Source organism: Clinocottus analis, unplaced genomic scaffold, assembly GCF_023055335.1.
Source record: "Clinocottus analis isolate CAN_PGR_092001 unplaced genomic scaffold, fCliAna1.0.p SCAF_13, whole genome shotgun sequence".
Lineage (NCBI taxonomy): Eukaryota > Metazoa > Chordata > Actinopteri > Perciformes > Cottidae > Clinocottus > Clinocottus analis.
The window spans coordinates 529,121-552,297 of NW_027175854.1; the positions used below are offsets into that span (position 1 = coordinate 529,121).

General features: G+C 45.0%; 3 protein-coding genes across 4 annotated transcripts; 2 read left to right on the forward strand and 1 right to left on the reverse strand.

Annotated features, from left to right (window-relative positions):
- The first annotated feature begins 1,420 nt into the window (after positions 1-1,420).
- On the forward strand, positions 1,421-10,545 carry prlra (prolactin receptor a). The gene is made up of 8 exons (XM_068574163.1): positions 1,421-1,594; positions 5,765-5,925; positions 6,143-6,312; positions 7,529-7,695; positions 7,845-7,986; positions 8,750-8,846; positions 9,179-9,248; positions 9,358-10,545. Exons 1-8 carry the CDS (start codon positions 1,421-1,423, stop codon positions 10,378-10,380), a joined length of 2,004 nt encoding a protein of 667 aa, XP_068430264.1. The 3' UTR covers positions 10,381-10,545.
- Positions 10,546-11,673: 1,128 nt separating this feature from the next.
- Positions 11,674-18,448, forward strand: agxt2 (alanine--glyoxylate aminotransferase 2). The gene is made up of 14 exons (XM_068574446.1): positions 11,674-11,837; positions 12,442-12,530; positions 12,972-13,162; positions 13,494-13,617; positions 13,703-13,797; positions 14,112-14,205; positions 14,465-14,558; positions 15,219-15,319; positions 15,485-15,577; positions 15,670-15,802; positions 16,056-16,144; positions 16,250-16,399; positions 17,293-17,391; positions 17,575-18,448. The coding sequence occupies exons 1-14, from the start codon at positions 11,744-11,746 to the stop codon at positions 17,674-17,676; spliced, it is 1,548 nt and encodes a 515-aa protein (XP_068430547.1). The 5' UTR covers positions 11,674-11,743; the 3' UTR covers positions 17,677-18,448.
- dnajc21 (DnaJ heat shock protein family (Hsp40) member C21) lies at positions 17,972-22,997 on the reverse strand. Of its 2 annotated transcripts, none has more exons than XM_068574445.1 (12): positions 22,608-22,997; positions 22,248-22,341; positions 22,032-22,155; positions 21,218-21,349; positions 20,718-21,022; positions 20,460-20,626; positions 20,127-20,217; positions 19,415-19,582; positions 19,277-19,325; positions 18,980-19,185; positions 18,616-18,703; positions 17,972-18,452 (listed from the first exon to the last, which is right to left on the reverse strand). In XM_068574445.1, the coding sequence occupies exons 1-12, from the start codon at positions 22,702-22,704 to the stop codon at positions 18,291-18,293; spliced, it is 1,683 nt and encodes a 560-aa protein (XP_068430546.1). In that variant the 5' UTR covers positions 22,705-22,997; the 3' UTR covers positions 17,972-18,290. The 2 variants fall into 2 exon arrangements, with proteins under 2 accessions (XP_068430546.1, XP_068430545.1); XM_068574444.1 differs by having other exon boundaries at positions 20,127-20,220.
- Positions 22,998-23,177: the final 180 nt, after the last annotated feature.

Genomic DNA, 23,177 nt, shown 5'->3' on the forward strand with positions numbered 1-23,177 from the left:
ACATGTGATGGTGCCTTTTCGTCATTCATGTCATCATTCATTCACATGCTCGTTGACATATTGACAGACAAATAAATGTAATGTTGTTTGGTTCTTAAATCCCTGCAGCACCGGCGGTCCTATACTGCCGCCTGCAGACGCCCACTGCACTCATGCAATTCTCCCACACTACAGAAACAGATTGCTTTGTGAAAACAGCTCACAATATCGCCGCTAGATGTCCCTACAAATGTGTAATCTCTCCATCCTTTGTATCCGTTTCTCCCCGCAGCCTGATACCATATGTCCAGTGATTAAGAGGGCAAATGTCAGATGGACAAAAAGCGAGAGCCGGTTTTATTGCGTTAGAGGTCAGTTCTCCTCTGACTGCAGCTCGTGCCAGCCTCACTCCTCTTTTTCTTTTTTGCACCCTCGTCGAAGAGTAAGGCATGCAATCTGTCACACCAACAATCTGACTCATGCAAGAATTACACGTGAATTATGAGTGACAGATCAGCTATATTTGTTTTAAAGGCAATACATCACAGTTCACTCGTTAACTTATCAACATTCATGAAGTGCATCCAGGTTCAAATGTCCACTGGCATTTACCAAGTCGCTTAATGGGACTTTTAAATCAACATGAAGAGCAGATGGGCATATTACATAACATTATTGCTTCTAAGCTGCAATGGGGAGGGCTGGAGTTCTCATGGTACAATCAGTTCAAAGGCTTTTACAGAATGTTTTTATGCTTACTCACAAAAACCCATGTTTATTTAGGCATTAATGCAAATATGCACAAAGGAATTTTAATCATACAATACAGGCCAATACAAGATATGTTGTTTTTTTAGAGCAAATATTTTTGATTTGAGAGCAAAGATTTGGGATTTGCAGTTAGATAATTTACATACAAACAAGAAATCTGCTCGCGTAATAAAGACACAAATCTACCTTCATAATTGGCTCAACAGGAGAAAGGGAGTCAGGGACAGAAGGCATGGACTGGACTGCATCAATATTATATAAAAACATGTTTATTTAAAACCTCACTTGTGTCTTTTGTAATATATCTTCTGAAAACTGCAACATGTTTTGGTTCATCCCAATAAAGTATTTTAATTGAAAATTGAGTTGCGAGCTGAGAGGTGGAGAGAGTTGGATATTGACAACATAATATTACGTAATACAGATTGGGCAATCACAAACAAAACAAATCAATTTGCATGTCCAGATTTGACATTATATCAGTTTTAAACTCTCGATGACACCATTTTCAGTTGAACTACCTCTGAGGAACTTCCATTCACCTCGACCTCACCTCGGATCTTTGGCACCCACGAAAACTTAAGCCGTGGGCGTGGTTTACGTGGCATCCCGAGGAGGGCGGGGCTTCTGCTCAAGCCACGCCCCCATAGGGTTTAGAGAGACGGGAGAGATGTCGCGATTACGTCGCCGGCGGGACGGAGCTGCCGGTTTATGCGCCTTGTTTACGGTCATCCCGGTCAACCAGCTCCACAAACCGGTGTACGTGCGCTCTCCCGGGAGCCGGCGGAGGAGCCGCCACGGCGGAGGCACCGAGCGAGAGCCCGGAAACTCCTCTCAGCTGCCGGTAAGACACCCATTTACCTCTCAGGAGAGCTCCGTGCGCCATCAGGACCGGCCCGAGCGGGCACGGATGCAGGGAGCACGGAGAGTTCACTGCACTTGTTGTTTGTGTGTGTGTGTGTGTGTTCATATGCCAAAATAATACAAATCTGTCGGGAAAACAAAGAAAACATAGATAGAAGATGAAACTTGTTGATGCTTGCAGCAAAGTGAAATTGTTCACTTTATCTGAGATCTTTGACTTTGAGTCTTTGAGAGTGACGTTTTTCAGACTATTGGAATCCATCGAGTGGTTTTGCCTCAAGACAAATTAAATCCATGTGGCTTTCACACACACACACACACACACACACACACACACACACACACACACACACACACACACACACACACACACACACACACACACAATCAATCCTTTTGTAAAGCACTCGTTGTGCTCTCAAAACACTTCTTTATTTGTCCCACTGACAGCGCATTCAAGTAACTTAGATGGAAATAGCAATAGATTTGATCCACAAGTGAACTGTGAACCAGTTTCCACAGACTAATTGTGTTCCTCTGGATGAAGGGATGTTCCCTTGTTGACAGCTGACTTACAAAGTGATTTCCTTTAGCGTGGGAGGATGATGATGCTGGGGTGTCAGCAGTGTAATGGGATTTCTAGGGTCATGATCTGCTCCTCGTTAAAGAGGCTGTTGGCCATTACAGCAAGCTGATCAATTTAATATCGGATTACAATTTTAGGTGGCCGACTCTTTCCACTGTTCGTCCTGCATCGGGCCTTTATTTATATATATATATATATATATATATATATATATATATATATATATATATATATATATATATATATATATATATATATATAGTCAGTTTGCTACAAGTATGAGGTCACACAGCCTGATTTAAGTCAACAACCCCTCTAGGATTGTATTTAAAGTAGTACATTGCTTGTGTGTGTTTTGAAGTTCTCGCTCATCAATTATAATAAATTATTAACGCGCAAACGATCCAATTCTGAAGGGTTCGTATCAGTTTGATCGGTTCTCCAGATCTGAAAGGTGGAGTGCTGGCATTGGCCCGTACGAGATGAAGTGTGCTGTAATATGAATTAGATCTATACAGGTGAGGCCCGGCCCATATCATAGGACACACATCATAAGAGGAGTCTGTGCACGTAGTAATTGGAAAAATGATGATAATGAATTATCATAATTTATCTTCACAAGGTACTAACTAATGCACACTCTCACTCAATGTTTTCCATGTGTGAAAAGCAACCAGATGGAGGTGAGTGAGGGTGTTATTAAGCGCATTGCAAACCTGCAGCTGCAATCACGTCCTGGCAGAGGAACCTAAATGACCCATAACGATCTGAAGTTTAGTTATTTCATCTTCCAGCCTTCAATAAACCCAGACAGTGGGGTCATGAATGCTGCAGCTATGGGCAGCATGCAGGCCGGCCAAGACAATAGAGGAAGTACTTTGAATGAACAGCAACAATGAAGAATGAAGGGTTGCATTAAATGGAACAGTGTTGACAGATGATTTATGTTTCTTTTTTTCATGGTTTATCGTATGTTGGCCTAAAAGCACCCTGGGCTTGGTTTATTCTTGCAGTCACATGCGCCTGGCTGTTTGTGCGTAAGTCAGCACCACCATGCGTTTGCACCGCGCACATATTGTGCGTGTGCTTGTGGATGCAGACTGTGTGTCACAGTGTGAGGGGAACCCTGCCTGTACAGGGAAGCATATCTCAACCCTGCCCAGGCGGGGAAATTAGGTTTTTACAGAGCAAAAGATGGAGGATTACAAGTGTAACCTGAGCTTTTACATTGACTGTAACACTGGGCTCTTATATCGTCATCATACTACTCTTAACTTGTGTCAGACCGTTTTCAATATCCACTAAAGTTTAGCCATCGGTTCATTAAATGTGTTCTTCTCCTGGAAATTTACACAGCAGCTTCAAAATTGCTCTTGGCCGTCGACGCGTGTGTCAGAAAAAAAAGGTTCCTAGAAAGTCGTGGTGTTGATGATCAAATCATTTTGTTTTATAGTTCTTACTCTAAGCAGCAGGACAGGTCCATGTTTTGATATGAAAGCAGTGTGAGTTATACCTGGAGTATGCTATTAAATTCATGGCCAAATATTATATGTAACCTGCACTATATATGTATTTTATTATAGGTGGACAGAAACATGAGTTATTGCTTCGTCAAAGCACATTTCTGTCATGCATACTCTGCTGATCTACTGTGGGAAACCGGCTCATTGAGTTTATGATGCATCCTGGGAAACAGGACTTCTGTCCTTCTGCTTTTTCCCTACATTCCCTTTTAATCATCTTTTCTCAGGCTGTCGTACAACCAACCGTGCGGCGCGGGATCTTCTTGCTTCCCCGTTGACCTCAGCATGCCATTTGGCACGTTCCCCGCACTCCTTTTTGACATTGAGAGGCATCTGACGGACACAAATGATTATTCATAACCACCTGTCTGACTGTAGATCTCAGCCTCAGGACGACCTGGCTGACCCATTTTGTTGTACGGCGTCACATTTCAAAAAGTTTTCCATAATTACCTTCAGAGTTGATTGCTTGTCTGTAATTTTCTATTACGTCTGCGGTTCGTAAGGTCACCGTCTGAACCTGTGTGCAACTCTGGAGCCGTTTGTCAGCAATAGAAGCTGGTTTCCTCCGTTGAGGATGAAGGTGGAGGGATGCACATAAAACAAGTGTCTCCTGAGGTGAAACTGAGAAAAGTCCAGGCCATTATTATCCGTGAGGGAGGAGCGTCTCGCTGTTGGGCAGCGCTTTCCCAGCTTAGCAGCTTATTCAGTTTGGGCTACTGGTTATGTAAGAAGGCTATATGCAGCAGGAGGCTAATCCAGTGCCTTGACCTTAATGCCAATTATTGGATCATGGTGACGCTGTTGAAATTAAGGCACCATGGAGAACAGTTGGTAACAGCCACTCGCCAACAGTCTTTATGATTTAAAGGAAGTCTAATGTCTAGAAACCATGATGCCCACGAATATACTGCGAGAGCAGAAACGCTGAGCAGCCTGTAGCCTTTCAATGTCAAATAGATCTGCACTGTAAAAGGGCCTCATGCTTACATATTTTCTTTATTCTCTGTTGAGAGAATAAAGTGATCTGTGTTGTGAGTGCTGCTTGTGTCATGACTCTCTGGTTCATATCTGGTTGTGGGAAGCCGTGTAATATTACAGAGGGTCTCTCTATTCAATATGTCAAGTCCTCAAATTCAGCATCAGCACCGAGAAGGAAGGGAGTGAGCCAACTTTTTCTTTCCACGAATGCATCGTCAGCTCTTCCGTGTGTTCACCGTCCGGCCCTCATGGCTTCAGTAATAAATCAAACATCTGCATCGGCCATCGCAGCTTCCCGAGTCATGCGAGCGGCAGTCGGCAAAGCGCCGCTGCGCGTCTCTGTCGTTGAGGCGACAGCCTGAATTTATGTAATCGCTCACGCGGCGTGCGCCAGCTGGGAGAGGTAGACTGAAACGGAGAGGACGCTTTTTAATCCTGAGCGAAACCGCAGACATCGTTCGGAGGAGATTTTCTTTTAGTATTCACCGTCCTGTAGTCCGGCCTGGTTTCATTTAACAGTGACGTCGTTGATCTGATGGAGTGACAGGATGCAGTCTCGTTCTCAAGCACATTGTGTTGCTGTGAATGATGTCCCCTCTCCCTGCTGAAGCATAAACAATCTCACAAGTAATGAATCCAATATTCACAACAGGTCATTGCAGACGCCATCATCCTACACTATGAAAGTATTGCAAGCAACGTGTGTGACAAGAAGAAAACATCTCATCTCCTTTTGCAGTGTGTTGTGATGCAACACAAGAGGTGCAGTTCTGCTGTGTGGACGGGCAGCATCAGAGGTGGAGAACATGATTTGCGTGACAGTTGTCACAGACACAGTCATTGTGTATTCATTTCTCCATCCAACAGCCAGAGCTTTGAGGAGCCATGATGAGGAAGGTCTTCCCGCTGGTGCTGCTGCTGTGCGTCACGCAGCGTTGCAGAGGAAAACGTGAGTGTGTAGATGTAGAAACACAATATACAAAAAGTGTAGATATTTGTGTGCTACATTAGACATCGTCGTCAATCCACATGTGCCGTTCTTTATGTTGTTGTGTGATTCACACTGCTGTCATTGTCTCTGTGTTTAGTCCACAGCCCTCCAGGGAAGCCCGCACTCACCAGCTGTCGTTCTCCTGAAAAAGAGACCTTCACCTGCTGGTGGGAGCCCGGCTCCAATGGGGGGCTGCCCACCACCCACAACCTGTACTACCGCAAAGAAAGGTTCGTGGTGGACACAGAATGGTCGTTCATCGTCAAGAGAGAAGAAGAACATGGCACTCCATTTATCTTATAGCACAGAGGGTTCAAGGAAATGTAGCATGAAGAGTGCGTGCTGTTCTTCGGAAATGCACACACACACACACACACACACACACACATACACACACACACACACACACACGTGCGATGACGTCCTGTTCCCCTGCCTCTCTCGCAGCTCGGAGGCAGTGTACGAGTGCCCGGACTACCGCACAGCCGGCGTCCACTCCTGCTTCTTTAACAAGAACGACACGTCGATCTGGATCAACTACAACATCACAGTGGTGGCCACCAACGCGCTGGGCCGGGCCTTCTCCGACCCGGTGGAGATAGACGTGGTGTACATCGGTGAGGGAATGTGGGGGTTTTGGTTTGTGGGTGAGGGAGGTTGTATTTGTTCTTTTGATGTTCCAGGCACGATTTCCACATGAGGATTAAAAGTGTATTTTATCGCTCACGCAGCTGCTCAGCGGCTCACTGGATGACACTGATCTCCCTCCAGCTGCTCCCTGGAGCTCACCCGGACAAAGCAGGGATCCAACAAGTGTTGCAAACATGCTTAATAAACATTTATGATCAAACCAAATGGAAACGAAATTGAGTGACTGAAAGAATATTTTGATATTTCATATTAAAACCAAAAATGAACTGATCCTACGAAGATATGTAGCTAGAAGTATAGTTTATTTATCTGTGCCTCAGTACTACATGAATCTTCAAAAACTATGACATATATATATATAAAAAGGAGACACTGTTGCTCTGGATATTGCTTATGTAGTTTATGTTGAGTCAAACATAATGCTGGTGGAAAGACTCACCAGAGCACTAAATACCTAATACTTAATTACTTAATACGTAATTCTTCCTCTTTGATTCACATTTTGTAAAATCAATAGTGGTTAACTGTTTATAGAAATGACAGCCCTTAAAAAAGTATTAAATAAGTAATAAAGGAGGCCTGGACAGGATAAGGACGTTTGAAAGTCCTGAGAGATGAACTAACGCACCGGTTTTGGTATTTTCATGGAATTTATTAATGTCAAGAAACATGTTAAATAATTTCAGCCATTTTATTTCATCCGGCATCGAATTAAATGGATATTGTGCAACTTTACTTCATGTTATATAGCAACATATGAATATTGTATGAAGTGTGGAGTCCCATCCTGTCATGTTGCTTATGACAGCAGAAGCATGTTGTTCATGAAATATCCAAACGGCAATGTAAGCATTAAACACACAGTGTCCTCCTCCTGCCCTGAGGATGCTTATCTCAAAGTGCTCCTCTTCCTCTTCCCTAGTTTCCTTCCTTGACCTGATTTGGTTGATAGTCCTACTTTCAGCCGCATGTCTCCAAAACAGAACTTTCACATTTTCTTTGACTAACATTTGTAAAGCTGCAGTGGCGCTGGAGGAGTGCGTTGGTTTTACAGAGAGGAAGAGACTAAACACTCCTCAGTCTGTCTGCGTTGTGACCATTAATATCATCCGCTTAAATTATTTTAACTTTCATCCCTCTCGGTCACACACACTCACCCACATTTCTCTCTCCCCCTTCCAGTCCAGCCTAATCCTCCAGAGAAGGTAACCGTGACGGTGATGGAGGACCAGGGCTGGCCCTTCCTCCGGGTCTCATGGGAGCCGCCACACAAGGCCGACACCCGCTCGGGTTGGATCACCCTCGTCTACGAGCTCCGCGTCAAGCTGGAGGAGGAGAACGACTGGGAGGTACGCACTTCATGGATGAGACGCTCGGGCCTCGTGTTAATTAAGGAGCATTGCCTTTAAAAGGTGCTGTTTAACCTCGCCCTCAAGGGTTCTGGACGTGCGTAACCGCTCACGCTGTGTCAACTGTGTGTGTGTGTGTTTATTTCCAGATGCACCTTGCAGGCCAGCAGAAGATGTTTAACATTTTCAGCCTGCGGTCAGGCGGTAAATACATGGTGGAGGTGCGCTGCAAACCTGACCATGGCTTTTGGAGTGAATGGAGTTCCACTTCCTACATCAAGGTTCCTGACTGTAAGACATCTGCCATCGATTATGTACAGTATAATACACCTTTTAATAAGATGCAATGCGTTTATTCACTTTCTGGCCTCGAGTCCGATGAGTTGCCTGAAGCGGTCGCGCATGTCGGATCAAAAGCAGGACTGGAGGCAGGCAGGTGGAGGTGAACAGGAAGCGAGCCGGGATAACAAAAGCTGGTACAAACTGACAAAAAAATAGAAACTCAGGCAAATAAAAGCACAAACAAGAAGAAACAAATTGATGGACAGCCAGGAAGAGAGCAGGAAACCCAACTGGGAACACGAGGGAGGAACGCAGGAACGTAGACATCAGCAAGCAAAGGTACACACAACGACACACGCACTGCTACACAACGGGCTGATAAAGTAATGACGCACAGCTGTGGCGTAAAACAGGCGGGAAAAAGACAGACAGGAAGTGAAACCAGACACAGGACACGAGAGACAGGGAACTTCAAAATAAAACGGGAAAATAACGAAACAAAACCCCAACTGAAGCAGGGAGATGGTTAGCTTAGCTTAGCATAACCTGGCTGTCACCAAAGTTAAAAACCAGCTGTCCGCCCTGTCTTTATGCTAAGCTAAGCTAATTATATCCTGAATTCAGTCCAATGATGAACAGACGGATGTTCTGGTCTGACATGTTTGTCAAAATGTGAAATATTCCTTTGACTAATGCTAATAATCCTAATATCCTGTAATATCAATCCCCATTTAGAGATAAGACACCTGCGGTGTTCTGTTGTGTCTTACAGATTTCCATCGAGAGAAGTCAACGTGGATTCTTGTAACGGTCTTTTCCACCTTCACCTTCCTCATCCTCATGTGGTTGCTACACATGAACAGACACAAGTAAGACAAAGATCGTGAAATTCTGATGCGATGTGTCTTTGAGGTAATGTGAATGCACGCGACATATTTCATGCAACAGAGGTCCAAAGCTAATCATTAGCTTGTCTTAAGATATTTATGTTGTGATCATGACTTCCATAGAAATAATATAAGAACATTCAGTTTTGTTGTGAAAAGCAAAGAAAGATCTCAAGTTTTAGGACAAAAGTCAGAACTTTATTCACTGGGACATTTTTGAAACCATCAAAGAATAACATGTTATTGTTATTTGTATTTATTTCTTATTCTTGGCAACAAGATGCCCTGACGTAGATCTTTTTTTTCTCGTGAAGCCTGAAGCATTGTATCCTGCCACCCGTCCCTGGTCCCAAGATTAAAGGATTTGATAAGCAGCTTCTCAAGGTGAAGCAGCTGCACAATGAAGTTTTGTCTCAACATGTTTTGAATAAGAAAAGCTTCCTCTGACTGATCGTATCACTACTTTTCCCTCACTGAATATTTCTCTGTGCAGAATGGCAAATCCAACGAGATCTTCAATGCACTGGTGGTGCCCAATTTCCCTCCGACTGCATCGTCCAGCTATGAGGACTTGCTGGTGGAGTACCTGGAGGTGTACGTCCCCCGAGAGCAGGAGCCGGTGCCGGAGGAGAGCAAGGATCCACGCCACGGTTGCCTCAAATCTGAGAGCTCCGCATCCGACTGCGACTCTGGCCGAGGCAGCTGCGACAGCCGGACTCTGCTGATGGACAAGTGCGGGGAGGCGAAGGCGGGCAAGAGGCCGACGGATCGGGAAAGCGGTCCGATGCGGACGGAGGCTCAGCGGCGCCTGAAGGACTGGGAGGAGGAAGCGTTGAACTACGCTCACGGAGACGTGGTGAGTCGTGAAGTGTCCGGCGGGAGGGCGAAGACCTGGCCCTCTGTGTTTTCTCCACGCTACGGCTCAAGCCCACTGGACCGGCAGGGCTCGCTTCAGACGGCGAAACCGCATTCCCTGTCCACGTCGTCCCACCTCGCGCAGCCCGGCCACAGCACCCAGCAGGCCCTCGGGCCGAGCTACTGGGACATTGTCTTGAGCAGCAAGCGACCTCGTCTTCTCGACCCCCAGGCGGCGGCCCGCCGGGAACTCCAGGCCCGCAGCGACGTCGACATCTCCAGCGTCGGCCTCAAGCGGACGCCCGCCCTCCGCGCCACCGAGTACGTGGAAGTCCAAAGGGTCAGCGATGAGGACATGGTGCTTCTGCAGCCCGTGGTGTCGGGCTGCTTCCACACGCCTCAGGGGGACGCCTACAGCAAGGTGAAGGGGGTGGACAGTGACAACACACTGCTGCTGCAGAGGGACGGGGTGGAAGGAGACCCTCGTGTGGACCAGGAGGCGAATGAAGTGACGCGGATCGACCGCACGGCGTGCACAGTTAGCCCCGCGCAGAAGCCCTCAGGCGGCGTTTACACCGCCATGCCGGTGCGGGGAGAAGCGGCCCCGATGGAGAACGGCTACGTGGACACTGCCGCCATGTGCACGCTGCACTCATGCTAGTCGCCGTGGAAGAACAACCGGCAGGTCTGAGACACTGCTGGATCTGTTTTATGCACAAAAAAACATGAACACGGCCGGCTCAGACATTAAGAAACAACTTCTGCTCATTTTTATGATACACCAGTTACAGGATTTGCGAATCAAAATTGATCAAATGATAATGATATTGACTCAACTTCATAAAGAATGATTGATTGTATAACTTATTTGTTACTTTACACTGTCATAATGTCTTTATATTTCATAAATATTTATCTCGGTTCACTTCTTTTTAAATGCCTTTCATGAAATATATTATTCTATATTGTTGGAATGTGAGAATCTGTTCACATTGTTTGTGTAAAATGCCAGAAAGCTCAAACATAAAATGTTTTTAGTTTTGTTTGTGTGTATTTTCTCAGCTCTCTGAACATTACATGTTAAAGACAATGTGGGTACTTTAATATGAAAACAGTTTCAGTTCAAGTACTACTACATACTAGTACAGTTGTTCTGTTGAGGCGCCATCAAATAAACGTTAAAGTTGAAAGATAAACATTTATTTCATACATAACTGCGTATCTTTACTTCAGAAAGAGAAAACAGTCTCATGATATTTGGTTTTCAGAACACTTGGCTATGTTTGGCCATGATTTGTCTTTTTTGCATCCATCCAGCTTTAAACAGCCAACTGTATACAAAATCAAATTTAAAGCAGAAATACAATATTTCTGGAAGCTTTCCATAAAAATCACGCTGCATACATTTACAATATTCAGCAATGGGAGGACACTTTATTCATAGGGATTTATGTCTTGTGACATCTATATTAATGATTACACGCTGGTTGTTATTACATGTATGTAATTTGCAATAATGAGGCAAACATGCTGACGATGAACTACTCATCATGGAGGACACGCATTTTATTCACACATCTGTTCTCATTTATTTTTCATAAATATTTTAACAGATTAATAAATAATGGAAGTTATTTTAGACCTAGTGACTCAAATTGAACACCGGACACAACTCTTCTTATTTCAGAGCTTTGATTTATTTGTACACAGTTACATTAAATATGGAACAGCACTTTTCCATATTTAGTTTTATTTCTGTTCACAAACAGCATTAAAAGCTAATTATGGGAAGTTGGTCATTGAGTTCACTTTCAGTTATATTTATCTGTATTCATTATTTCCTCCCAGTGTCTCCAGTGCAGTGAGGCACTGGAGACACTGGGAGGAAAAGGCTCGTTTACAATCGCCTCAGCTGTGCGTGCGCGCGCATCCAGTGACGTCGGCGAGGAGCCAACTTGCTGGACAGCCGGTGAGGCTCCAGGGACAGACAGTACGACAGAGGTTCGCTGCTGTGGAGCCTCAACATGCTGAAGGTGGTTTCCTCTCTCGGGGGCCGGTGCGTCTCACCGGGTTGGTCCGGCCCCAGTTCCGGTTCGGCCAAACTCCACCTGGCAAGTGGTGAGTTAATTGGTTCATTATGGTCCGTGAATGCAAACTAAACATGAGCGGAATTTTAATTATGACGCCTTCCGGAAAACAACTTATTACAAATTCATCTACTTCAAGAAAATCACTTGATGGCACACAAGGACGCGGGAGCGCAGCATGGAGCCGCAGACGAGTTCTGTACTGAAAGAAGACGTAAAGTGCCTCCATTTAGTCAGAAATACATATAATCATCACCAACGCGCTCTGCATGTGCATTGATGTCAACATATGACGCTAATGTTATTATTATGGTTACCATGAACAATCTCTGAAAGTTTTATTTTCAGCACCGACGTTATTTGTGAAAACGAGCAGCACTGAAGGATCTCAAGTTTTACATTCACAGTTCACAGACAGGACTTTATCCTGTTACGCAACGCAGGGTCGAAAGTAAATGGATGTGGTTTAGATTCCAAGGTTTTATGCAGATTATTTACTGAAAGTCTGAATTTTACATTAAAAGTCTACATCTGTCGGTCTGTAGATAATAAGTGGAAATAATCTGGGACCTCAGTCAGTAAAATGACGGTTTCAGTTCCTTAATGCAAACATGTCGATGGCAATTATTTTACAGGTGCATTATGTCAGAAATCAACCCTCAAGCCCCGCCCCTCAGACGTCCCGGATATGCCTCCATGCAATTTCCAACCAGAGGAATACACGGTAATAAAGAAGAATATCCTCCAGGAATACAGCGTCTGTCTGGCTCAGTCACGCCTTGTAGAGAAATAATTCATAACAGATCTAAACCTGCTGGTCCTGACAGACTGTAACTCTGGCACTGTGTCTGTCACGGGATGGACGAAGTAGGACCTAGACACCAACCGTTGAAAGTAATTTATGAAACAAATAACACAAATTAAACAGAGACAGGCGACTCACAAAGGCCCAGGGAGACACACGGGTAACACACTGCACAAACCAACAACAAGACAACTGGTGTTTAAATACAAGAGAGGTGACGAGCAGCAGGTGGACACAATGAGGGCAGCACAGGTGCAGGGACTACAGGTAGACCATCACCAGGGCAGGAAGTGACACAGAGGACACGAGGCTACAAAATAAAACAGAAACTCAAGTCATGCCGTCTGCGTCTCGGTCCAGGGTATGTCCAAAGAGCGGATGATGGAGATCCGCAGGAGGAACTGCAACCCCATGATCATGAAGGTCACCTCCTACAAGCAGCCAGTGTTCCTGCACCAGGGACACATGCAGTGGCTGTGGGACGTGGACGGCAGGAGATACCTGGATCTATTTGCCGGTGTGGCGACCGTCAGTGTGGGCCACTGCCACCCGTAAGCGCCTTTTTCCTGTCACCGTATCGCTGACTATGTATACAGTTCAGATTAGCGAGATTTGGCTAACGCCAGAATAGCATGTGGTGAGTGTGCTGCAATGTTCTGCAGAGATTATCGTTAACTGTGTGATGTGGTTTGTTGTTTTGTTTGATTTTACCAGGAGCTACCATTATCTTTGTACTTTTTGTTGTGTATTTTGCACTTTATAAATGACCCAACCTCAACTAAACATTCCCAATGTATCAGAGAACTGAAGCTGTGTGTAAGAACTCCTTTCTCATTTCACCTGCCCACACTTATACCTGATTTCTGGCGTCTGCGGGGACAGAAAGGTCGTAGCAGCTGCCGAGCAGCAGTTGAAGAGACTGTGGCATACCACAAACATCTACGTCAACCCTCCCATCCACGAGTACTGTGAGAAGCTCGCGTCCTACTTGCCAGATCCCCTGAAGGTACATCCTCTCAGCTGAGCCCAGGACCCTGCAGACACACCTGGGTTAACTTCAAATGCCCGCTGGTCTCTGTGTCCCCGTCCAGGTGATATATCTGACCAACAGCGGCTCAGAAGCCAACGACCTGGCCATGCTGATGGCTCGACTTCACACAGGAAACTTTGACATCATCACTTTGAGGTACTGAAGTCTCTTCATGAATCATGACATTGTCCTGTGCGTCATAATTGCGTAAAAAGTGTATGAAGTTGCAGAAATGTTTTCTGTGTTTTGTTGCCAGTAACAGCTGAGGTAGGATGTGGTTTTTCCACATGAAACCAAGATGCTGTTTGAACAAACATAGTTAATTCTATACACACAACAGGATTGGATTATAAACAGTAACAGTATTCTTATCGCTGCTTATAACTACATGAGTGTGTGCACAACTTGTGACACTTGACAGTTTAATTGGTCATAAAAGTGATAATCTAATATGATCTTTCCTCTCCCAGAGGATCATACCACGGAGGCAGCCCTCAGACCATGGGCCTCACCTCCAACACGGCATACAAATACCCCATCGCCAACGGTTTGGGCTGCACAAACGTATGTATGCCAAATTACAAAAGCACATGCAACTGATGACGTCTGACGTGTATTCAAACGAGGGGGAAGAGGAAGATGGGACTTCAAACTGGAAATAAGTCGGCGCTAATTGGTTCTTTTGTATTCGTGAACACATTCGATGTCACAACGTTTTGCTGGTGGGAAACGCTGCGGCAGCGACTCGGTTCTGACTCGGTTCTGACTCGGTTCTGACTCGGTTCTGACTCGGTTCTGACTCTGTTTCTGCCCAAACAAACAGACCATGTGTCCCGATGTGTTCAGAGGTCCGTGGGGAGGAAGCCACTGCAGAGACTCTCCGGTGCAGACCACCAGACAATGTGACTGCGCTCCAGGTACTGCTGCTACTGACACACACACACACACACACACACACACACACACACACACACCAACGTGTTTATGTGCACGAGTGTTTCCTTCCATAATATTTGACTAAAAGTCATCAGCATAAAAAAGGTCACTTCTAACCCTGAAAAGTCCAAAGTCTCCTCCTGTTGATCATTCACCTTTTTCAACCTTTTACCATTTTACTGGTTTTCAGCATTCTCGTAAAGCTCGTGTCTGGAGCCGACCGGCCAGGCCTCTACAGCCATTGAGCTTATGAGATATGACATCAATAATCTGTCAATAACAACTCTGCTGATGTGCTTCATAAATAGTGGTTAGTTGTGTAAAATTAGGACATTGAAATGGTGATTATGACACACATATCTCAATCCACAAAGTTCAATACTAATAATATGCAAATGTGATGGACGTGTGAAATCTCAACAAAAACAAAATGTTTTGTATTTCTTCAAGAATGTGATTTTATCTTTAACTTCCTTCACACTGTAAACCATGAGTACCTCGTCGTTTCTTCATGACACTATTTTATGGAAAGATGAACAATATTTTGCCCGCAGCTTTTGAATAAAGAGTAGCGTCACCTTTTGTGTACACTTGCTATTGTCTGCGTTACTTTAAAATGAACCCTTTTGTTTCACCCGCAGGCCGTTGCGTGGCGAGTGACCAGTACGTTGCGCAGCTCAAAGAGACGTTGGCGACCAGCGTCCCGAGTCGAATAGCTGCTTTCTTCGCAGAGCCGATTCAGGTGCTTTGATTTGTGTCAACGTGTTGTTAATGTGCACGTCTGATCTGTTGCTTTGTCACTATGGATATTATACATAACATTGTATATGTAACATTATGGAGCGTATGTCTGTTGTGATGACGGCTGGTGTCGGTCTGTGTGTGTTTGTGTGTTTTATTTGTATAGGGAGTTGGAGGAGCGGTGCAGTACCCTAAAACCTACCTGAAGGAGACGTTCAAACTTGTAAGAGAGAGAGGAGGGGTCTGCATTGCTGACGAGGTTAGATACACATGTCACATGTTTAAAATATGTATTTACTCTTCTTCTTACAACTTAATCATAAACATGATCATGTTGTTTGCACCTGACAGGTCCAGACCGGATTCGGACGAACAGGAAACCACTTCTGGGGCTTCCAAGGTCACGACGTCCTTCCTGATATGGTTACAATGGCGAAGGGCATCGGTAATGGATTCCCAATGGGAGCTGTTGTCACAACGCCAGGTGAGATGCTGCTTGTGTTCATAAGAGAATAAAAACTGGTGTAAGTGTGCAAAGTGTATTGTTCTTCATTATTTCCTCTATTAAATTGGCAAGATGCATAGAAAGACATGACAACCTGGTTCCCCAGGTAGCGGTGTGTCAAGCTGATTTATTCTGAGTCGAGTTTGCACTTTCTCCACTAAACAAGCTGAAGAAATGATTTACAGGAGCAGCGATTGGAGGTGTGAGCTCGTTTATTTCATGTGTTTCCCAGAGATTGCGGCCTCGTTCGCCAAAGGGGTTCACTTCAACACCTTTGGAGGAAATCCTGTGGCTTGTGCTGTTGCCTCGTCAGTGCTTGATGTAAGAATTCCTCTTCTGCTTTTAAATCAACCATAATGTCACTACTGTACGTACGCAACGTATTACTGTAGCTGCATCTGGAAAACAACATTTTGTACATTCCAGACGATCAAGGAGGACGGCGCGCAGCAGAATAGTCTCACTGTGGGAACCTACCTGATGACAGAACTGGCAAAGCTCAGAGACAAGTATGACATCATCGGCGACGTCCGTGGACAGGGCCTGCAGATCGGTGTGGAAATGGTCAAAGACAAGGTATTTTACTTTGCACCGGCCGTGACGCTCAGCTCGACTCGCATGCCTGAACATCGTATGCAAGCCGGGCCCCCCGGGGCCTCGGTTCAGCAGTGAACCAGTTAACCGTCAGCTGGAGCGGCAGCCGTCTGTAACTGGGAAGAAAACAACCTCAGCTGCAGGAAACGCACTTCTGTTTGATAATGGCAGACATTGCATGTTCGAAAGAGAGAAACTGATAAAAGAAGTCACCATTGCGTTCAAATCGACTGATTTGTCCGGCGTGGTGACGTGAAACAACGATTTCTGAGGTGGAACTAACGATTAGCCAATCAGCACCGGGGGCGGGACTAGCACCTTTTGCCATGCATCATAATGCTCTTTCAATATCGCCCGATGGTTCTCCTTGCTGGAGATGCTGTGATGTTCGGCTACATTGCATAACGTTTTCAGTGTTTTTGACTATTAGTTCAGCAATTTAGGAATAAGTATTCTGGCCTCATTCTGTTATTCTTTGGAAGTGTGCAGAAGTGTCAGCAGTCACCACAAAAAAACACAAGGAAGCGACTCCATTTTGTTTTTTCCAAAATTACATTCTCATATTCAATTCAGTTTATTTTGTAAAGCCCAAAATCACAAATACAAGATTTGCCTCGGAGGGCTTTACAGTCTGTACACATGACATCCCTGACCCAGGAGCTCACATCGGATCAGGAAGAACTCCCCACATAAAGACAGTAAAAACCCCGCATTCAGCTGTAGAACCTCTGCAGCCAACGAGGTGAAGCGCCTGAGTCCCAATCAAATGATTTGACTCAAGTTGAACAGTTGCACAGCGTTCATTACTGCAACTGCTGTGGTTACCGTCACACATCCGGCCTCCTTCATCCTGTCACCTCCTCTCTGTCTGTCAGGCCAGCAGAGAGCCGCTGTCTGCGGAGGCAATGAGTGAGATCTTCGAGGACATAAAGGACATGGGAATCCTGATCGGGAAAGGAGGACTCTACGGGCAGGTAACAGCACTCACCTTCCCTCCCTTTTGCATCAACACAGCTGACGACGACGTCACACAGCTTCTTGATTTGTTGAGCTCCAAGTGAAACATGTTAGATTTCCACGCTGCATCACAGACTCATGTTGCATTACCTGCTGACATGTTTTCCATCATCATCGTCTTGTTTTTCTAACCACCTCAGACCTTCCGCATCAAACCACCAATGTGCATCACGATGGAGGACGCAGAGTTCTTCCTGGCCATTTTTAACAAGTCCATCCACACCTACATGGAAAGAAGATAGACGTGTGATGAAGGTCAGCCGGATGGCTCACTGCCAAGGAACCCACCCGTCCTCTGAGGAAGTCATCAAAAAGTCTGCGAAAAAGAAAACCAACAACTAGCAACAGCCGGTTCGTTGTTTACGTGAAATCATGAAGACTTTGGAGGCGTTGCTCTGGAAGGAGGCCTGAAGTGACGGCAGTGCTTTCAAATATTTGCTTGTGTCACCAATTAAACAGCAAATAAATGTAAACGGAGTGGTTTACTGTCAGAAATGGTTACTAGAGGTATTAATGCAAATAATTCCAGAGTTGTCGTATAAATAGCAACATGCAGTATCACCTTTATTCTTTCATGACGCAGTAATACCACCACAGAGCTCTTCATGACAAACCAAGAGACGCGAGTCCCAAAACAGTGAAGGATCTGATGATAAGACGTCTCCTATGCACGTGTGTTTATCAGCACAGAGATGTTCATAAGTTACTGAGAAATGTATTAAGAGTCTTGATCGCACACTCAACAGGATTATTAAGTAATTAAAAAAACGAAACTATTCCCTGGGAGTCAGCCAACCGGTCCATTAGAAGTCCACTTCTGTTAGTGCGTCTTCCCCGTGTCCCAGGTGAAGGTGTGTTATCTGTTCTTCTTCTTGTCTTTCTTGCTCTTGCTCGTGGAGCTGTGAGGCGCGTTGGAGGAGAGAGCTCTGGAGTGGCCGCTGCTCTTCAGGTGGTCAAACAACTTGTTTCTTGTGGAGAACTCGCTGTTGCAGGTCACACAGCGCAGGACGGGTTCACCCTGCAGGAGGATTTCATAACACAGGCAGGGAGGATTTTTCCAACAGTAAATAATGTAATGCGGTTACTTTTGACAGCTCAAAAGGGAACGGTGAAGTTAAAACTGATGCTGGACGCATGTGTGAGCAGAAGCAATTTGTTGGGATAAAATGCTAAATACAAACCTCAGGGATCTGTTCTGCGTCTGTGTTTGACTTGACACTCTTCACTTTGTCTTTTCCTCCCGACTTCTTTCCTTTTGTCTTTGCAGAGCTGCCGAGGCAACGTTTAGACGACAGATGAGTAAAACAGCATACACCATTTCATCTAAAACTCTAATCCTGCCACATATAATTCAGGAAATAACTGTGTTGAATCACTTATTCCACACACCAGTACAGTCAGCTCAAGCTCAAGCTTCGCAACTCTGACGCGTTAGAATCAACAGCTGCAGTTCATTTCATTTCCTGCTGAAAGGCGCCGCCACTAAACTAGCGGTTCACTACCTGCCCGGCAACAAACGACAGAGTCAGACTGAACTGGACCGACCTCTTGGCTTCTGTGGCGGCGGGATCATCCTGCTTCTCAGGCTCCGTTGTGTTCCCTGACTTCTCGAGGGCGTCGTCCTCGCAGGTGGTCGGTGTTGGTTTCTCCACTTCCTCCTGCTCCACTTCCTCTTCCTCTTCCACGACCTTCTCCACCTCCTTCTCCACCTCCTTCTCTACTTCAGCCTCCTCCTCGTCCTCAGAAGCACTCTGCGGTCGAGCGTGAGCAGACACGGCTTCTTAGGCTCACTTCACACTGAACTACACACAGCTTCTTGAAGAAAGAAAAGTTATGACTCACCTGTGCTACTTTCTGCTGTTTCTTTTTCCTCTTCTGCTTTTTGGACAGCCTGAGTGAGAGAAAAGGAAAATGGCAACGAAAATAAATGATTGTAAACTATTGATGTGTCATCAGATGAAAAGCAAGAAAGCTACACACTTTTGCCTTGGCTGGTCTTCCTCGTCCTCTTCTTCCTCCTCGTCCTCCTCCACTATTCCCTCCTTTCCATTTACGTTTAAACCTAATGAGTCCTCCTCGTCCTCCAGGTGTTGTCGCAGCAGCGCCACCAGCTCCCGGTGCTTTTTGGATTTTGAATGGTTTTTCATGCTGCACAAAGGAAAGGAAATGGAAAAGTTCAAATAAACTTAATTGCATTAATAACAACTTTAACAGTGAATAGTGCATGAACAACCTTTGCAGAAGAACAAACATAATCATTAATCAGGGAAAAGCTAAATTCACTAAATTAAGGAATTAAACTCAGTGAGAAAACTAAACAAAAATGCTGAAACAACAACCACTGACATTGTCATTCAAGTTGAACTATTAAGAGTTTTTCCTCTTTGTTTAGATACATCCATGCCAAAGAAAATCCTTTCACCACAAATGTTTTAAACAAAGTCCATGCAATAGTCATCAGTGGCAACCAGTTAGCAGTGATTTACAACTCCAATCTGTCCTGATATCTGACTATAGATACATCAGACTACAGATAATGGTCCACTATGAACACTTTTAATTAAAATAAGATTTGTTTAATGTCGCGTTGATTTGACATTGCAGGGTAGCATTCAGAGCCGAGTGACGGGAACCAGCTTTTAGGTCCAGAGGACAGAAAGCAGGTAGGTGGAGCGAGTCCAAGGTTACTCACGCTTTATCTGATTTGAAGGATTTGTCGCAGGCCGGGCAGTAAAGATCGTCATAATAATCATCAATTGTCAGTTCGTCTACATCCGGCTGGTCTGCTTCAGTGAATGAATATTGATGATTGAAAAATAAGAAGAGAGATTATAATTTAAAAAGGCCCCAGAGACACACAAAGAAATAGAAAAGTACTTCATTGACGATTAACTTCTATTCAAACATCACTTGCCAATTAAAATCTGTGGAAATTGCTGACATTGTTGGCTCGCAGAGTACATTACCTGCTGCTTATGGGAACAGACGAACAAATGAGGCTTGAATCTCAAACCATCTCACTGACCTCCTCGCTCTCCACCGTTCTTCTCCAGCGTGTCCACATCCAGCTCGTCTTCGTCACTCTCTGATGCGTCTCCAAACTCCTTCCCGTACTGAGCCTCTATCTGCTGCAGCTCCTTCTCGAGCTCAGACATGGCCGCCCAGCTCTGCTCCTTGTACTCCTCTGCCAGTCTGAGACGCACAGTACAGTATTAGAGGTACAAGGACGAAGAAGAACAAAACAAAGAAATATAAATGTCACATTTACCCGTCCACGACCTACTTGGCATGGCTGAGCTTCTGCTTCCGCCTCTGCGCCTCCACCTTCTTGCTCTTCTCTGCGTTCTGCTCCTCCACCAGCTTCCTGTGAGCCTGCACGCGACGGTCACGCTTGCGAACAAAAGCCACAAGTTGGCGCACGAGCTCGTTGCGCTCTTTGCGAGCCTTCTCTCTGGTCTTCTTATTGTCCTTCTCCATGGCCCTTTTCTCCCAGCGGTTGGAGGCCTGCCTCGTGTCGTACTCCTCCTTCCAGGCAAAGTTTTTGCGAGTGCAGAAGCTCTGCCAGTAGCCATAAAACACGTGCACGACCTGTAATGTGCAACAGGAGAGTGACTAAGAACGCAAGCCGACTAATAAGGTTCAATAACATTTTAGTCTTCCCATTAGTTTAGTTGTTGTTTTGCACAGAAAACATTATATCCATAGAACTGAATCGTATAAAGAACTCTTACATCGTCCAACAGAGAAACAACTGTGAGAGTTTTACGTGTGGTGCCGGCTTACGCTGTCATAGTCACTCTGAGAGTCTCCGAAGGGAGGAAACAACTCCTCTTCTTCCTCTTCATCCACCTTGACATGCTCAATCTCCTCCTTAACAATGGACTCAAAGAGGTTCCTGTAGACTGCGTAAAAGCTCTAAGGGACGGAGAGCAGATAGAAACAAGAGGGAATAATTAATGAGAACATAAATGTTCTGAGTTGCATAATTCTTTTATTGCCCCAGAGTCCTGAAGGATGAACCACCACGAAGCAGAACAGCAAGTCCTGTCGTTAAGGAAGTGTACTCAGTGTTTGGAATTTAAACCCCCAAAAAATCAACCTGGGTTTCATTCAAATCTTGGCTATATTTCATGTGCTGTTCTGGCAGACTGTGTGTTCTCGCATACTAAAAGGAGCTTTTTGTTTTGTGGGGCATAATTCTAAACTTCTCCACATGCTGCAGATGGGGTGAACGTTGCCGTTATCTTTATCAGCCTTTTTACTTGTACTGTATACCAGTTAATTTGCAACAAACATCTAATTGTTAAATCAGCAGATAACCAAGTTTTGCGCCATGTGGTTACATTTTAGAGACCATTCATACTAATCTCTGTGCTTCTTATACAAAACCTGTACAGCTTTTACAAAAAAAAAGCTTTTATTTCCTCCTCTATAACATAGACAGAACACATAAGATATTAGGTTATGTTATCCAACCATCATACGGTGGCATGACTGATTGAAGTGTCTTTGGCAGACTGAGATCTGGATTCCAAAAGGCATTTTCATGACTGTAAAACACCTGGTTGCAGGTTTTGATGTGACCGTAAGAGCTCACCTTCTCATCGTCTCCGAAGCCAGAGTAGCAGGTGACCGTGAAGTACTGCAGCAGGTCAATGCTGTCGTCTTCATAATCGCCACTGATGCCTCCTTTCATCAGAGCATCCCTGTGATTGTCATACCTGCGACACAAGAGGAGACAGTGACATCACACCCGGATACACTGACTTGTAAACAAGCAGCGAATGACATCTTGGGACTCCTGAGGACGCACCATGCTCTCTCCTGCGGATCGCTGAGGACATCATAAGCTGCTTGAATCAGCTTAAACTGCTCCGCAGCATCATCCGCATTGTCCAAGTTTTTATCTGAAAATTTCAGACGGAAACCACCAGCTGTTGTTAAAGTGAAAACCTTCAAACGAAATATCATGACAGCATCACATGCTGCTGCAAGAATGACAAAAGTAGAGGGAACAATATACAACATCATATGTGTTTTTGCTTTGTGTTAGTTTGGTGTCATCCAAGAGCATAAATGCAGTGCATCCAGTACATTTCAGAGGTGGGCGAAATATTGTACTTTTACGTCACACTAGCTGACAGGTCATTGCATAATTTCTACCACAACTTACCCGGGTGCCATTTCAACGCTAATTTACGATACGCCTTCTTCAAGTCACCGTCTCCCGCGTCCCGTTTCACCTCCAAGATTTCGTAGTGACACTTCATCGTGAACCGACTGCAATAGCTGACGTTACTCTGAAAATATGCTACTCACGTTGTCCCAGATGGAGCTAACCGCAGCGTGTAAGCTAGCTATGCTAACCGCAGCATGCTAGCAACCGGTAAACGTCTCTGAAATGATCCAGACTTGTCGGGTGGAAGCGTTAGTAACACTAGTGTAGTGTTTAACGTTACATATTTAGATATACACAATGTCCTTTATCATAGACTAACAGCGTCTGTGCGCTAAATTACTTTCCGACCGGTTGCTAGGACCATAAGCCATATCTGTAGTGTGGGACCGGTAAATCTCGCGAGAGTTGACTGGGAGCTGTAACCACGTGTCGCTGCCCTCTACTGTTCGTCGTACTACACATCGTATGTCTTTGGTTCTGTCGTATTGCTATACTCTACTCGCTTTAACAAGGCCCAATGTCCCTGATCCAACATTAAATTAAACACTCTGCATCCCGGAAAGT

Excerpts from the sequence above, each read along its gene's own strand:
- prlra (XM_068574163.1), top strand. The coding sequence starts at position 1,421 with ATGTCGCGATTACGTCGCCGGCGGGACGGAGCTGCCGGTTTATGCGCC. Across the intron at positions 1,595-5,764 it reads GAAACTCCTCTCAGCTGCCG|ACACTGCTGTCATTGTCTCT; the intron begins GTAAGACACCCA and ends GTTGTGTGATTC. Across the intron at positions 5,926-6,142 it reads CTGTACTACCGCAAAGAAAG|CTCGGAGGCAGTGTACGAGT; the intron begins GTTCGTGGTGGA and ends CCTCTCTCGCAG.
- agxt2 (XM_068574446.1), top strand. The coding sequence starts at position 11,744 with ATGCTGAAGGTGGTTTCCTCTCTCGGGGGCCGGTGCGTCTCACCGGGT. Across the intron at positions 13,798-14,111 it reads TTTGACATCATCACTTTGAG|AGGATCATACCACGGAGGCA; the intron begins GTACTGAAGTCT and ends TTCCTCTCCCAG. Across the intron at positions 14,206-14,464 it reads ACGGTTTGGGCTGCACAAAC|ACCATGTGTCCCGATGTGTT; the intron begins GTATGTATGCCA and ends CCAAACAAACAG.
- dnajc21 (XM_068574444.1), bottom strand. The coding sequence starts at position 22,704 with ATGAAGTGTCACTACGAAATCTTGGAGGTGAAACGGGACGCGGGAGAC. Across the intron at positions 21,023-21,217 it reads CTCAGAGTGACTATGACAGC|GTCGTGCACGTGTTTTATGG; the intron begins GTAAGCCGGCAC and ends TGCACATTACAG. Across the intron at positions 20,627-20,717 it reads CAGAAGCTCAGCCATGCCAA|ACTGGCAGAGGAGTACAAGG; the intron begins GTAGGTCGTGGA and ends TGTGCGTCTCAG.